General features: G+C 36.0%; 1 protein-coding gene across 1 annotated transcript in view; it reads left to right on the top strand.

The window, feature by feature from the left end:
* Window positions 1-15,585, top strand: part of Reln (reelin) — a 422,671-nt gene that overhangs the window by 280,829 nt on the left and 126,257 nt on the right. The window contains exons 17-20 of the mRNA XM_090332938.1: window positions 2,708-2,774; window positions 8,181-8,414; window positions 9,570-9,731; window positions 13,943-14,179. Of these exons, the coding sequence (XP_090189064.1) occupies window positions 2,708-2,774; window positions 8,181-8,414; window positions 9,570-9,731; window positions 13,943-14,179 (700 nt within the window). The remainder of the gene's footprint in view (window positions 1-2,707; window positions 2,775-8,180; window positions 8,415-9,569; window positions 9,732-13,942; window positions 14,180-15,585) is intronic.

The following is a 15,585-nucleotide window of genomic DNA, read 5'->3' as shown; positions in this document are numbered from 1 at the left end:
TCAAAACTTCAGCAAATTTGGTATCGCACTGATGTTTTGGTCAGTTTTATAGTAAGACAAACCTACACCATGTTTAATGATGATTTTCCATGTCTTAGTTCTCTTTTATTTTTTTATAATAAAATGTCTGCATTCATTGAGAAACTTACCACATAAAGGTCTTAACATTTGACAGTAACTTCAGCCAAGAATTTACTTGCAAACCAATATGAATTTTTTTATCTATATTCAACATCGACTAAGGTCCCTATGTCAAAGTCTATCTAAGTTATGGATACTAAACATAATGTATATGCAAAAGCATTGAAAATTGAATTTGTTAAATTGGAGTTACTCCATTAGTGGAATATCTTGCATAGCATTTTAATTATCCTACCTATTAAAAAAAACCCTAGGGAATAACTGTGTGCCTCTGTATAGTGGCCTGTGAAAGGATTTTTCCTGCTGACATATTTTTCAAGAGTCCTGAAATTAACCTTCATTACTTTAATAATCACAAAAGAAGTTTAAAAGTTAATCATGAAGCACATAAATCTATGAAAGTCTATTTCATCTTCTTAAAGAGGTCTATTACAGAAATGATCAGAAGCTGAAAAGTATTTACTACACATCTCTGAGTTGCTACCATCATGCATTGAGTATTACAGGGAAAGGCTGCGCTATAGAGTCCATGTAGTTACTGATATCTAGTGAAAATAGAACCTGTAGCAGAATCTCTTCAATTCTGTAATCATCCTGCGATCTGGGGACTGGGCTGAAAAGAAGAGGCCTGGAGCATGACCTAGTGCTAGAGTGCTTGCTAGTACTCGTGAAGCCCTGGGTTTGATTCCTTCGTACCACATACACAGAAAAAGCTAGAAGTGGTGCTGTGGCTCAAGTGGTAGAGTGCTAGCCTTGAGAAAGCCAAAGGACAGTGCCCAGGCCTGAGTCAAGGCCAGGATTAGCAAAGAGAAGGAGAAGGAAGAGGTGGAGGAGGAGGAGAAGGGGGAGGAAGAGGAGGAGGAGGAGAAGGAAGAGGAGGAGGAGGAGGAGGAGGAGGAGGAGGAGGAGGAGGAGGAGGAGGAGGAGGAGGAGGCAGCAAGGGAATTCAAACTCAGGGCCTCCTGCATTCTAGGCTAATTCTCTACCACTGAGCTACATATCTGGGCCTACTTTTGTAATGCACCTCCAAGAGTAACCCTCACAAAGCATGATATGCCTCTTAAAGGACCTAGAGCGATCCTCCTACAGCCATGAAATCATGTGTACCAGCCAGGCTTATAATGCCAGAAGTGATCTCTGGCTCAAGTAATAGGGAACTAGCCTTTAGCACAAAAGCTCTAAAATGGTGCCCGGACACAATTCAAGCCCCCCAAAATAATCAAGTATGCTATGTTTTCTGCACCCTAAAGGGAGCCGTGTTCTGATTGCTTAGCTCTTGGAGTACAGTGAAGAACACAAAATAGAGATAATCATATGGTGCCAGGCCCCATACTCTACATGAAACACTTCATTTGCTGCCCTAAAAATTATTGACCCACAAATTTGTTTGTGCCTGAAATTAAATGCTTATGCCTGATGGTCTTATTAACCATTACATTTTTAATACTAGTTGGTTTCATCCCATGTTTACACTATTTCATGTGTTATTGATTTTGTTGATTACAAAATGACAATGTCTCGTATTGGAGACTGAATATTTTAGTTTCTAGGGTTTAATCCTCTTTCCAAGGAATCCAAAGGTTAGGTATGTAACATCACATTGTTAATCAAGCCCAGAACTTAGTGGAAAACAAATCTGCATTATTGAGAGGTCTTTATGCTCAACACCATATTATTAATTCTACATTTTTAGAGAGGGTGAGTTAATATTTAGAAATACATGTAATTATCAATATCCATATTGTAGGTTTTCTCCTGATAAAAACGCAAGTATATCTAGGCTCCAGGGACTCATTCCTACAATCCTAGCTACTCAGAAAGCTGAGATCTGAGGATCTAAGTTGGAAGCCATCCTAGACAGGAAAGCCCATGAGACTCTTATCTCCAATTAGCCAACAGAAAACTAGAAGTGGTATCATGGTGCATATTGACATAGTGCTTTTTCACTTAAGTGAAAAAGCTCAGGGATAACTCCCAGACCCTGAGTTCAAGCCCCATCACCGACCAAAAAAAAAAAAAAAAGGAAAGGAAAAAAAAGAGGACAGCTGTATCTATTCCATATCCATTTTGTGATAGATCAGATTGCTCCTTTATAAATTATTTTTTTCTTTTTGGAATTACCTCTTATGTTTCTTTTTTATTATCTTTTAAGTAGTTATATAAGTTTCCATTTACAAAGTAATTTATGAAAACAATGCATCTTGATCAATGTCACCTTTTTCAACATTCTTTATTTCTAAAGAATATAATTATTGCATGTATACTCAAAACACAAGCACTAATATTCTGTTTGAAACTGTTATCAGAAAAAATACTCCCAAATCATATGGTCCTATTTTATTGGGTAAGAAACATTAAAATGCCAGAAGGATTGTGTATGAAAGTTAAACAGTTCAGGCAGCTTTGAAACTAAGCACCTACCCTGTCACGTAGCACCCAGCCTGTCACCCAGCATTCCTGTTGCCCAACATGTGCACAGCAGGCCATATTTCATAGGTACTGCTTTGAAACATTGTACTACTGAGGTTCTTGGTTTTCCAGTTACATGGTTTCTTTTTCCCTGCAGTGTACATTGGCCCATCATGTCTCAAGTTCTGTTCTGGAAGAGGACGATGCACTCGGCATGGCTGCGAGTAAGCTTTGAAAATAATCCATAAAAAATAATCCGTAAGCTTCTCCTTTGTGATAGGTACATTGTATATTGAAGCCACAAATCACTTTCATTTACTTTGATATGCTTCTCTTGGCTTTTGAAATATTTTTCAAACCAAAGGTAGGAAACTCAAAATGAAATTTAAGTATAATTTCAATGAATTCTGTAAGTCAAAATCAATTAATTTATGTATAATCTTTGAACAAATTTAGCAACCCTCAGGTAAATTTGTGGACAAATTTGAATTTTTCACATCTGGAAGGATGGCTTTAGTGACTTTAGTTACGTTCTTCCCCATAAACTTGTTCTAGTGTACATGAGTATACTTTCATGTTCCAGCATGCTTAGTATATGATTAAAAATCAATAACAAGCTGAGTGCTAGACTCATGTCTTAGCTACTTAAGAGGCTAGCATCTGAGGATGGCTGTTGGAAAACAGCCCAGGCAGGAAAGTCAGTGAGGCTCTTCTCTCCAGTTAAACCGAAAATCCAGAAATGGACCTGTCTCAAGTTGAAGAGTGTGAGGCCTTAGGCAAGAATGTGCAAGGACAATATTGAGGCCTGAGTTCAATCCCTAAAACTGGCACAAATATATAAATAATGTTGTTTCTAGAAATCAACACTGATCCAAAGACCTAATATTAAAGAAACCTAGCCAAACTAAACATATTTAACATGACATTTCATCATCGTTAGACATCACTTCATAAGCCTATGGATTTTTTTTATTTTGTTTTTGTTAGTGGTACTGTCCTTTGAACTCAGGAACTTGCCCTTGGTAGGCAGGCACTCTACATTGGATTCCTAGCCCCAACTCTCTTTGCTTTTAGTTATTTTTCAAATAGGATCTCACATTTTTGCTCACACTGTCCTGGACCCTGATCTTTACACATCCACACATGTAGCCATGCTACATCCATGTGGGACAAGGCCCAGATGTTTATTTGTTGAAACGGTATATATCCAGGTTTCTGTATCTCTTCCTTCACTTCTGAAATTTCATGGTATTTATGTCGTATCTAATTTACCATTAGTCAGTTATATTATATGTGTACCAAGAATGGATAATTACATCCACTATGACATTTCTGTATTAACAGATAATAATCAAATATCCTGGGAATTCCTGAACCCACAATCAAATATCCTGGGAATTCCTGAACCCACAGGCAATCTTTGTTATAAAGATAAGTTTTCAGTAGCTCCAAACAGAAACTAATTGATTAAGTAATGAATAGAAAACTTATAAAAGGTCTTTGAACCTGATATTTTAGAAATTATACCCATGAGACAGACACAAGCAATGAGATAAAAATAGGAGGTTAGCCTTTTAAATGTGTATTTTAATAAATTTAATTAATAAAGATCACTCTGCACAATGGAAATGTTTTATAAAGAATGTGAAGAATTGAGAAGTTTCTATTTCTATTTCAAAAGTGAGCATAAATCTCCATTTTTTGATAACATTCTTACCCCCAGGATGCATTAATTTTATGAAACACTGACTTCTTTTTTCCTCAAGTCGTTGTCTTCATCCACTGTTCATCCACTTGTTTATTGTATTTCAAATAACATTAAAAATGACTAGGAATAAAACCAGTATGCTTTTGGACACCATTCTTTTGACATCATAAGTTATCCTAATAATTGTAGCTTTATTTCTCCTCATAAAGTTTATTTTATTTATTTTTATTTTCTTTGGTCATGGGGCTTGAACTCTGGATGTGAGTGCTTTCCCTGAGCTCCTCAGCTTTCGCCCTACCCCTGGAGCAACAGCCCCCTTCCCATTTCCTAGTGGTTAGTTGGAGATAAGAGTCTCACGTTCTTTAGTGTCCAGACTGATTTGAACCGTTATCCTCAGACCTCAGCCTCCTGAGTAGCTAGGATTACAGGAGTGAGCCACCACGCCCAGCTCCTCATAAGGTTTTAACAGAATACTTTCTATAACTTTTAGTTGGAAATTTTTTTTCTCTATTCTAACAAGGTTTTTATATAATATTTATTGTCTTTGTTTATTTGCAAGTGAGCTAAACATTTGGCCACTGCTTCCTTTTTCCAGAAATTTTATGGAGTATGAACAAGACAACATGGAAAATAAATTTATATTTAATACTGTCTTTTTCTCAAAAGCAGCTTCTTGAATTTGATAGCCTCCGCAGCTTCACAAGCACAAGCGCACACACACACACACACACACACACACACACACACACACCTTTTGCCCTTTGTTATTACCATGTCTGCTTCCAGGTTCCCACCTACCTCTGCTCCCTAATATTCTCTTACCTATAAACAGTTGCAGGTCTCAATTTCTAAATGGCCAGTTCAAAAACGTGATAGGCCTAAAAACCCTGTTAGAGATAATAATGAGGAGAGAGCATTAAAACCCTTCCTTCAAGAGTGTTACCCAGTATGTCCGCACACTAGCAGGTTTTTCCTGATATACCTGTGAATAGCAGGTAAGTAAACCACAAGGAGTCACATTTGAAGGTCAGGGGAGCATCATGACATTTCTAAAGTCACCAGTGTTTATAATTCTATTTTGCTGGAAAACAAAGCATAGCATTTTTTGTTTTGCCTTGTTTTTGTTTAATACAAGTGAAACACTTTCTTTTGTGCATTTTACCCTAAATACATAGTCATTTACCTAAAAATATGAACTTCCAGAACCAATATATCAAAACTGACTAAATGTGTTCCATCTCTAAATAATCACCAATTTTTTCCCAATCACGAGTCCTAAGAAAATGCATTTAAGATGCATAAAATGCACTTTTTGTGAAATGCACTCTGGCAATAGATAGTATAATAAGGGAATAAAAATTGAATTTGTTGTCATGGTAAACTACATTCAGTTTTCTAACTTTAATAAGTATCCAATTTAGCTGGTTTTTAAACCTTTTTTTGGACATAGGTTGACTACTCAAAGAATGACCATATCCACAAGATAGTATGCAAAACAAGTTGTTTAAAGGTTCATATATATGCTAAGTAAATATTGTTTTCCTTTCCTTCCTCCTTTAGTGTGTGTGTGTGTGTGTGTGTGTGTGTGTGCGTACATGCATATGTGTGTGCACATGTGCCAAAATGGGGGGGCCGGGGCCTTGAACTCGGGACCTGGGTACTGTCCTTTAGCTTTTTGACTCAAGGCTAGCTCTCTACCACTCGAGCTACAATGCCACTTCTGGCTATCTTTCCTCTTTGGTTAATTGGAGGTAAGAGTTTCATGGACTTTCTTACCCAGACTGGCTTTAAATCCTGATCTTCAGATCTTAGACTCCTAAGTAGCTAGGATTACAGGCCTGAGCCATCAACACTCAGCTCCAAAGGACATATAAGATACTAAGACAAACCTCTGGATTCATGCTACACTAGTTCTTGGAATTTTAACATCCAGATTCCTTGATAAACTGATGAAAGCTACAACGGAAAAAAAAAACACTTATGATTAAAATAATGATTCAATGCAGTAACTTTCAACCTGTGCCAACAGTTTATCTAAAAATGCATCTATAATGTATGTATTTACAACTAAAATCTTTATAAAGTAATAAGTATGTAATTTTATTCATAATAATGATCATGAATTTATAAAAGAAGCAACCCAAGTAAAATATTTCTAATCAGATATCTAGAATAGCTTTCCTCTAAGAACAAAGGTAAAAATACACATTATGATGAAAGTTTCTTCTTATCCAGTAGAAACCTCCGCTCCAAGAAAATCTAATGCACATAAAATTTTTCAATGAACACATTTCATAGATCCTGTAGAAGGCCAGCGCAGACCCCAGTTTCAGTAATGCTGCTAAAGGAATAGCCGCTGAATCATGCCAAATATATCATTTCATTGGTTATACTTGCTTCATCCAAGGTTTATTTCAGACATCAGGAAATTTGAATGCTTCTGTTAGATTCCCTCATCTAAAACAGACGCTAATTTCCCAACACTGTAAATGTAGTGAGAAAAAAAAGTGTAGTACAAAAAAAAAAGAATTTGAAGTTAATTCCTGATAAATAGATGCCTTAAAATGTAAGACATTTCTGGTTTTCAGTTACCAATCTAACTGTGATCAGGTTTGTTCACTGAGGGAAGACTGAGGGAGTGCTGCATTTATTCTAGTCAGCTAATATAAATACAACATATTTGCAGAGTGATGGATTATTGGGGGCAGGGACACATAGTTTACGCTTTTCTTTTTTTAATTTTTCTTTTTTAATATTTTTTCCAATTAAGTTGTATATTTTATTTTTTCATATATTTTTATTGTAATTAATAGAAGGATTACATTATATTCACCAGATAGAAGGTGCATTAATTCACATATATTGATACCCTTTCTCATGTCTTGGTCCCATTTCCCTCCCCCCCACTCCCACCCCTCATCTTGTTTTCCCCCCTTCCCTATCCAATTTCAAATAACCAAATACACATGTATCCAATATATCAGATAACCAAGTGAAATACTGTAATAATATGAGATAACCAAGGACAGCAAAAGAGATGAGAGATAACATAGTACCTTAAGGACAACAGTCACTCATTATATGGCTTTTGTTTCCTTTTCCTGGAGTTCCTTACATTTAGTGTCGTACTATTTGGCCTACTGTCTCTAGATTTTGTTCTGTTGTAAATCTCTGCTAGGAGAGCCCAAGGTTTCTACTACATTATATCTGCCAGATAGAAGGTGCATTACTTCACGAACATTGCTACCCTTTCTCATGTTTTTGTCCCCAATTCCCTCCCCCACCCCCTTCCCTCATCTTGTTTCCCCTCCACCCAGCTTATGGTTTTCTTGGAGCACTGCTAATTTGCAAGCTCAAGGAAAAGTAGTGTCATTCTGCTAAGGACATTTATGTAGTTTGGGGACTCCATTTCCTTTAAAGGGCCAATCTTGGTCTGAAATGCTTGAAGATAGATTTGTCTTCCAAATATATCCAAATATTTAAAATAATTACTATCATAATCCATATTTTTCTTTGAAAAAGCTTTTTCTAGATATTACAGGTGTCTGTTGCTTCCTTTGTAAATAGGTAAGCATGAAGAATAAGAAATTAAATACATATACCTTTCAAAGACTTTAAGTTGCTAATGTGCAGACTGTAGATAGGTTTTAGATAAACTGCTGGCAGTAGTGGAAGGAGAATACTGAATTATTGTTTTAATCATAAGCTTTTTATAGCAGGACTGTGCAAGACATTCTGGAATATTTACAGTCGATTAGCGTTTACCATGTTTTTGCATTCGGTACTGTGCAAAGACTAATGAGCTTCATTTACAATGTAATCAAATCCTAGCCTCTAGACTTCCTCCTCAGAGTAGATGGAGGAATCTCAGAAAGGTTCAGTGGTTAAAGCTCTGATTTCATATTTCATGTATTTCTCTCAGATGTGACCCTGGATTTTCTGGACCAGCATGTGAGATGGCATCCCAGACATTCCCCATGTTTATTTCTGAAAGCTTTGGCAGTTCCAGGCTCTCTTCTTACCATAACTTTTACTCTATCCGTGGTGCTGAAGTCAGCTTTGGTTGTGGTGTCTTAACCAGTGGTAAGGCTCTAGTTTTTAACAAAGATGGAAGGCGTCAGCTGATTACGTCTTTCCTGGACAGCTCACAATCCAGGTGAGTGAAAGCAAGATTGCAGAAACCAAATTCTAATGTTAATTTTGGATCTATTTTGAATTTGTATTCTTTATTTTTCTTAATTTGCTTTATCTTCTAGTTTTTAACTGGTATTGAAGGGAGCTCTGTATATTTAGGGTTAATTTGCTCTCTTTTTTTTTTTTATAAATTAGAAGGCTCACCAGTGATTTTCAGATACTAATGACTGAGTAGATTTTTTTTAAAAAAAAATGAGATATTCACATCACAACTGTTTTCTTAAGCCTAGCAGTAGTTAATTATTCATGTAGTTTTATTTATTTGACAGCTTGCACAGGCTGATTAGATTTACTCCACATCTTCCCTTCCCCCAGTGCCTAATAAATAATGCAGTAAAGGAGTGATTGACATTTTAAGTGTATGTATACATGTATCTAGTGTACAAATATGTATGAACATATTGCTATATTTTATGGACATTTCTCTGTCTAAAATGTACACATTCACCACATCTTCTTCACGTCTTCATACCTGTCATAGTGAAATTACTTGCATCTTACAGATCGAAGTACACCCACAGAATTGGGATAGTTCATTTGAAATGTGTTTGAAGTTCTTTTTTATTCCAGAAACAGTTTTATTATGATTGTTACCAAGTTGGTGTACAATGAGGTTGCAGTTCCATAGCTCAGGTTATAAGTACAATGTTGCATGAGCAATGTCATTTCTCCTATCCTTCTTCCTCATTTTCCCTCTTCCATCCCTACCCTCAGTTTATATAGTTCAGTTTTTACATAATGTACATTGGCTCCCCTTCCCTTCCTCCATGGAGTCCTGCACCCCCTCTTTGCCCTACTTTCCTAAAACTTATTTCCGCTTCCTGGTTTATTTTGATGGACAGTACATTTGTTGCCCAGAGGAATAACACCATAGAGTTCTTCCCCTGAAATACCATCCTTTGGTCAGTTTGTGTACAAAAATGTAGAGTAAGCCTTGTGTAGGTTATCATGTATGTTTGTATTTTTAAAGCCAGCTCCCACATACGAGAGAAAACATATGCACTATTTGTCTCTCTGAGCCTGACTTAACATATTTTTTTCTGAAATTCTTTTAAAGCCGAAGTGTATTTTTACAAAACGTTTCTGCAAATACTAATGATAGACCATTCGTGTCTAGGTTTCTCCAGTTCACACTGAGGCTGGGGAGCAAGTCTGTTCTGAGTACATGCAAAGCCCCTGACCAGCCTGGTGAAGGAGTTTTGTTGCATTATTCTTACGATAATGGGATTACTTGGAAACTGCTGGAACACTATTCATATCTCAGCTATCATGAACCTAGGTATGTTGAAAAGTATTTGGAAAAACATGCTGTCTCTTTTCCTGAGACAGCCATGGTTCAAATACTTTAGACATTTGTTGTTGTTATTCTTGTTGTTTTACTGACACTCCTATCTGCAAATGGCCACCAAAAAATAGCCCAAAGTAAATCAGTGGCTTAAGTGGTAGAGTGCTAATCTTGTGCAATAAAGGTCAGAATTGAAGCCCAAGCATGCACACCATAACACACACACATACACACACACACACACAGTTGTATGTGAGGATAGATTTTCTTCATTCTACTTCTATTTGCCTCAAGCATGTACATTTCATGACACAGTTGTCATATTTGTTTGATTTGGGAAAAGCATTCTTCAGTGGATAATCCCTACATTAATGATAGAATTTAATGATAGTCTTCTCTGCTAGTTCTTTCACTGCTCACTGAAAATCCTTTAAAAAGAGCAAAGGAAGAACATGAGAAATCTCAAAGTGAAGGCTTAAAATTAAAGTACCTTTGGAGGAGTTTGTTGTAGTTTACATTCACAATGTTCTATAGAAATTAATACCATTCCCTTCCGGAAAATTGATTTTGATCATGGGATATGAGAAAAGTGATTTGCATGAGAAAAGACAGGGTTTAAGAAGCAAGAATGAGGCCCTAACGACGTAGGTGGGATATTTTACAGTTCTGCTTAGGCCTGCTCCCATGTTTATCCATAACTATTCCAAATGAAATAATAGTATGACCTAATAGATAGTATGACCTAAATTTTACATATTTAAAATTTTAAAATTGCACCAGCTGAATATGTTTTCTCTAAAAACACAAAGCTACAGTCAACTTTTCACAACGTACATGTGTCTTAGAGAAATGTCTCACAGACTCTCTGAAGTGAACATAACCAGAAAATTAACTGAAACTCAGGATGATAATGATAAAATCATCAAGAAAATATTACCATTTTATGTCAACTTGACTCAAATACAAAGGTTTTTTTTTCCCTTGACAAAATGGACTATTAAAAAACTTCAGGGCCTGGAGTTTGGCCTAGTGGTTAAAGTGCTTGCCTAGCATGCATGAAGACCCGGGTTCGATTCCTCGGTACCACATATATAGCAAAAAGCCGGAAGTGGTGCTGAGGCTCAAGTGGTAGAGCTCTAGCCTTGAGAAAGTCCAAGGACAGGGCTCAGGCCCTGAGCTCAAGCCCAGGACTGGCAAAAAACAAAACAAAACAAAACTTCAGTAATCAATCTGTATCATGAAATTTAATTAATCTTTGTTGAAATAAAAATAATGACACATTTAATGTGCTATTGCAAAGTTATGTTTAAACTTGCCTGCCATTTGACAGCAACATTTTTCTGTGTAGGATCAAGGTGGATTCTCTATATTAGATATGTGCGTAGCTTGAAAGATTAAGATCAGACTGGAGAGTTTTTAAAAATGAGCTCCTGGTAGTGGTCTCCAACTGCTTTCATTTCCTATATTCTTTCTCCATCTGTGACAGTTTTTTGTCCCTTCTTTCTCTCACAAATATTAATAAAAAGTGACGTGGCAGAAGTAGAATTTCATATATTCTAGATCCTAAATTATATTCCATATGATAAATAATACAAATCACAGTAATCCTTCCTAGATGAGTTAAATATATCTTGATGCCTTGACCTATTTGCTGTGCTTCCTTTCTGTATAAATTTCTGCCTGTAATTGCTGAAAGTTTCACATTGTTCCTTTACGCCTAAGTTGTTAAAAACAATTGTGATCTACAATTAGATATGCTAGTTGGCTAAATACTTAATTTGCTTGTCTATGCTTCATTCTGAAAATAACTCTGCTTATTATTTATAAAACTTAAAATCTAATACTATATGCAAATCTTTTAATTGAAACTCACTAGACTATCTTGCGACTTAATTGGTACTTTTATTAATATAAATACATTACTATTGAAACTACAAAGCACTCTAGCTTTTCCCTTAACTATAGGGATTTTTTTATTCTAAAATTATTACTAAGTCAAATCCTAGATGAGTTTTATGCCTTGGATTACTGTGTTTTATTTCCTCATGGTTTCATCACATCACCCAAACCCATAGTACATATACTTATCATTTTTTCAAAGAAATCTGTACGTTTAGTTACCTGCCCACCAAAGGAAGACTGAAACTGGATTCTGACCTAAGCCTCTGGTTACTCACCTGGAAATACTGAATGGTCCCATTGTTATTCTTACCAGCCCCTCTGACACACAGAAGATTCTCATCCCCACCTCAAGTTATGATGTACAGGTTCTAAAACCATAGTCACTCAGAATCTGCTTATTGTTGAAATAAATATTTTACTTCTTATTCTCTGTATTAACATTTTTTAACCAGGGCTACACCTATAATAATACTTTAAGCAATGAAGATTTGAGTAGTTTAGGCAAAGACACAAGAGTGAGAAACTGGCAAAGCAAATCCCTTTGGCCCTTGCCATAGGACTATTTCTATCCCAGTTCCACATCTAATAATGCAGAGGTGCCTAAACTATCTTTCCTTTAAAGTCATCTACATTCTCTGTCAGAACAAGAACTCCAAGGTAAGAGTCTGATTACAGACTCATAGTCATAGCTATTCTACCATGAAACCATTGGTCATTGCTATCATATGCGTGACCCACAATATTTTCATTAAAACTTGCCTGGAAATTCTATTCTCTCCTTATTTCTAATCATATTTATGTTCTTGGAGAATATTTTAGATTTTAGAATTATTGATGTAAAGAAATTAGATTTCTAATAAGTGTTCATCAAATTAACTTGTGATATCAGTATCTGATTCTTGCATTATTGAGTTCAGTTCAATTATTTTATTTTGTTTCCATGAATCATGAAAGATACGTGTACTTATTTAATAAATAAATATTGGAAAATATGAAGTGACAATTGCTAAAATACTTAACTGTTGTATTCTGCAGGTAAATTCCATTAGTTAAAAACAAAGTCACCAGACAATAGAAGAATTTAAAGTATATAAATGTATTAGCTAAATCTCTGTAATTTATGGGTTCTTAAGTTTACATTTCTGTACTTGCATATTGATTATATTTATTATTTAGGAAAATGTTTTCTCACACAACAAAATTTCCTGCCAACTTTTAACATTACATAATCAGTGGTTTCAGTCATAGTCTTCTACACAATCTCACAATCTGTTCATATACTTTAAAGGATGACTTTAAAGGAAGAGACTTTATTTTTGAATAGATAAGAAAGCACGTTGCTAAGGTATGGTTTGTTTTTTTAATAATAAAATAAAAATATCAATATCAATATAATGACCCAGGAATTCCACACTTGGACATATTAGTTCTAAGTAGTTATCCAACAATCATTTGGTCCAGGAAGGTTTTCTTTGCTCACTAAGAGGAAGAAAAAGAAAAGAGCCTTCAAGCTCTTCAGCATGCATTTACTGCAAGTACCTCTCCTGGAGTGTAATTGTGCACTGATGGAGACAAATGTCCCACTTGCTGTTTGTTTCACATCTCACTTTGTATAGGGATGTAAGCAGCATGGTACTGTGATTTATGAAGCTTTCAAGCAGATGTCATTGCAGTGGCAATTAATGCATGGTTCCTGCTGCTGCGTACAATAATTGCTCCTTGAAATTAGATATTATTCTTAATTTTCTTCCCCATTTGTCAGACACAGGTTTCTTGTAGCTGCCATGACACAGCAAGTGACCTGTACACACTCTGCTAAATGTACAGGAATGAGCTCATGCTATGGCTCTAGCCAGCCCCCAGCTGTATTGTGTACCAAGTTGTCCATAATCTTCCATCAGACCCTGATGAGTCCCCACTCTAATAACTGTGTTTTACTGGGAGTAGAGGAATGCAAGCACAATCACATTTTTGTATGTGTTTTGAAGACATTGTTTAAGAAATACAAGAAATTGAGCATCTGAGAAGAATATTGATAATAGTTGAACCTTTTGTTGTTTGGTTTTTAGGTTCTCACACTGGATAGTCAGGCTCTCACTATACTTGTAAGGGTTTCTTGTTGTTGTTTTTCCTGAGGTTTAAACTCATGCTTGCTAGACAGGTGCTCTACCATTTGAATCATTGCCTAACCTTAAGTTTTTCTTTTTGACAGTAGCTGGGTTTATGCAGGTAGAAGTAGAATTATCTTACTTGCATTTGATGACACTGAGATAAGCTGGATCTTAACTTTTTTTTCTCTGTAGAATAATCTCTGTAGAGTTACCAGATGACGCAAGACAGTTTGGAATTCAGTTCAGATGGTGGCAGCCATATCATTCCTCCCAAGGAGAAGATGTGTGGGCTATTGATGAGATTATCATGACATCTGTTCTGTTCAACAGCATAAGTCTTGACTTTTCCAATCTTGTGGAGGTCACTCAGTCTCTTGGGTTCTACCTTGGAAATGTTCAGCCATACTGTGGCCACGACTGGACACTGTGGTAAGAATTGTTGCTGATTTCCATCAGTGCTTGGGGCTTGAGATACATCTTCCAGTCCATTCAGTTCTTTGTCATTTGTTGACAGATATGTAGTTGACCAAAAACTAGTTGAAAAGTTAATATTATAATCATAAATAGAATGTCTTGGGTAAGAGAATTAAAAACAAAGTATTGATCAATTACATTAAATATAAATTTTAATATTCATTTTATATTGTCTTACAGTCCTAATTTATGAACTAAGATGTCATTTTTAATCCTTTTTTTTCTTCGTCAGTAGTTGGTCTTGAACTCTGGGCTTGAATGCTGTCCCTGAGCTCCTCAGCTCAAGGCTAGCACTGTACCACTTGAGCCACAGTGCCACTTCCCTTTTTAATCCATTTTATCAAGCAATATTGAACTAGTGACAAAGAACTAATGCTGGTATGGTTTCAAGATTGTAGGATATTCTAATTAAGGTATACTTTATTCACCCCCCACAGGCATATGTAAATTTAGTTATACAACAAACAGTAAATAAATTATTTCAACTGTGATTAGCATCACTTCATTAGCATCAGTGAGATGATACACAGTGATTAACTGGAATAAGGAGATAGCTCCTTGACCGAGAGGACTCCCATTAGTCTGCTCAGAAGAGACTTTAGATAGTTTTGACATTTGATATTGTATAGTGCACTGATTGGAAAGTGGAAAAATCATAGAGTTTCAGGATGTAGAGGAAGAGAATGACCAAGGTGTATGCCAATACCAGGAAAGGAGGCCATTGGTACCCAAACCCCGGTAGTGAGAGAATGCACCTCTAAAATGGAATACAGAGTCAGAGATTAGATCCTGTAGTAACTACTAAGCCTAGAGATTCTGGATTCAATCTGAAGTCCTCTTGACCCCATGGCCTTCACCACTGTCCATACTACTCTCTGGATTCCTTTAAAACCACAAATATAGCTGAGGAATCATTTCCCTAGAGACTTTAATTTCCTATTGAGTCGTGATCAAATCAATTCAGTTCCCCCAGATAAATCACTCAGAAAGTTATGTACTGCTCTTGCCTCCAAAGAGCATATCATAAATGACCCATCAGTGACCTTATCATAATTAGAGGTAAATTTTATGCACCATTGCACAGAAAATTACCACTGATGGGAACTGTGCATGTACAGTCACATCTTACAGTCAGCAGGCTAAAATTCTAGCATCAAAATGACAGCTAATGATATAAAAGTACAGCTGGTCACTTATACTGCAGGCATTATCAGAATCGATAGAATGAAATTTCCACTAAACAGTAAGAAAGGGCATATTGTATGCTATTTGGTAGCTTTGGATGTTATTTTTTTCATATAATTTTTATTGTAATGAATAGAAGGGTTACATGCACCTTCTATTTGGATTTTATTTTTATG

This window comes from Megascapheus bottae, chromosome 5 (assembly GCF_031878675.1).
Source record: "Megascapheus bottae isolate mThoBot1 chromosome 5, mThoBot2.hap1, whole genome shotgun sequence".
NCBI lineage: Eukaryota > Metazoa > Chordata > Mammalia > Rodentia > Geomyidae > Megascapheus > Megascapheus bottae.
Note: the sequence above shows the minus strand (reverse complement) of the source record. Positions and strands in the feature narration are given on the sequence as shown.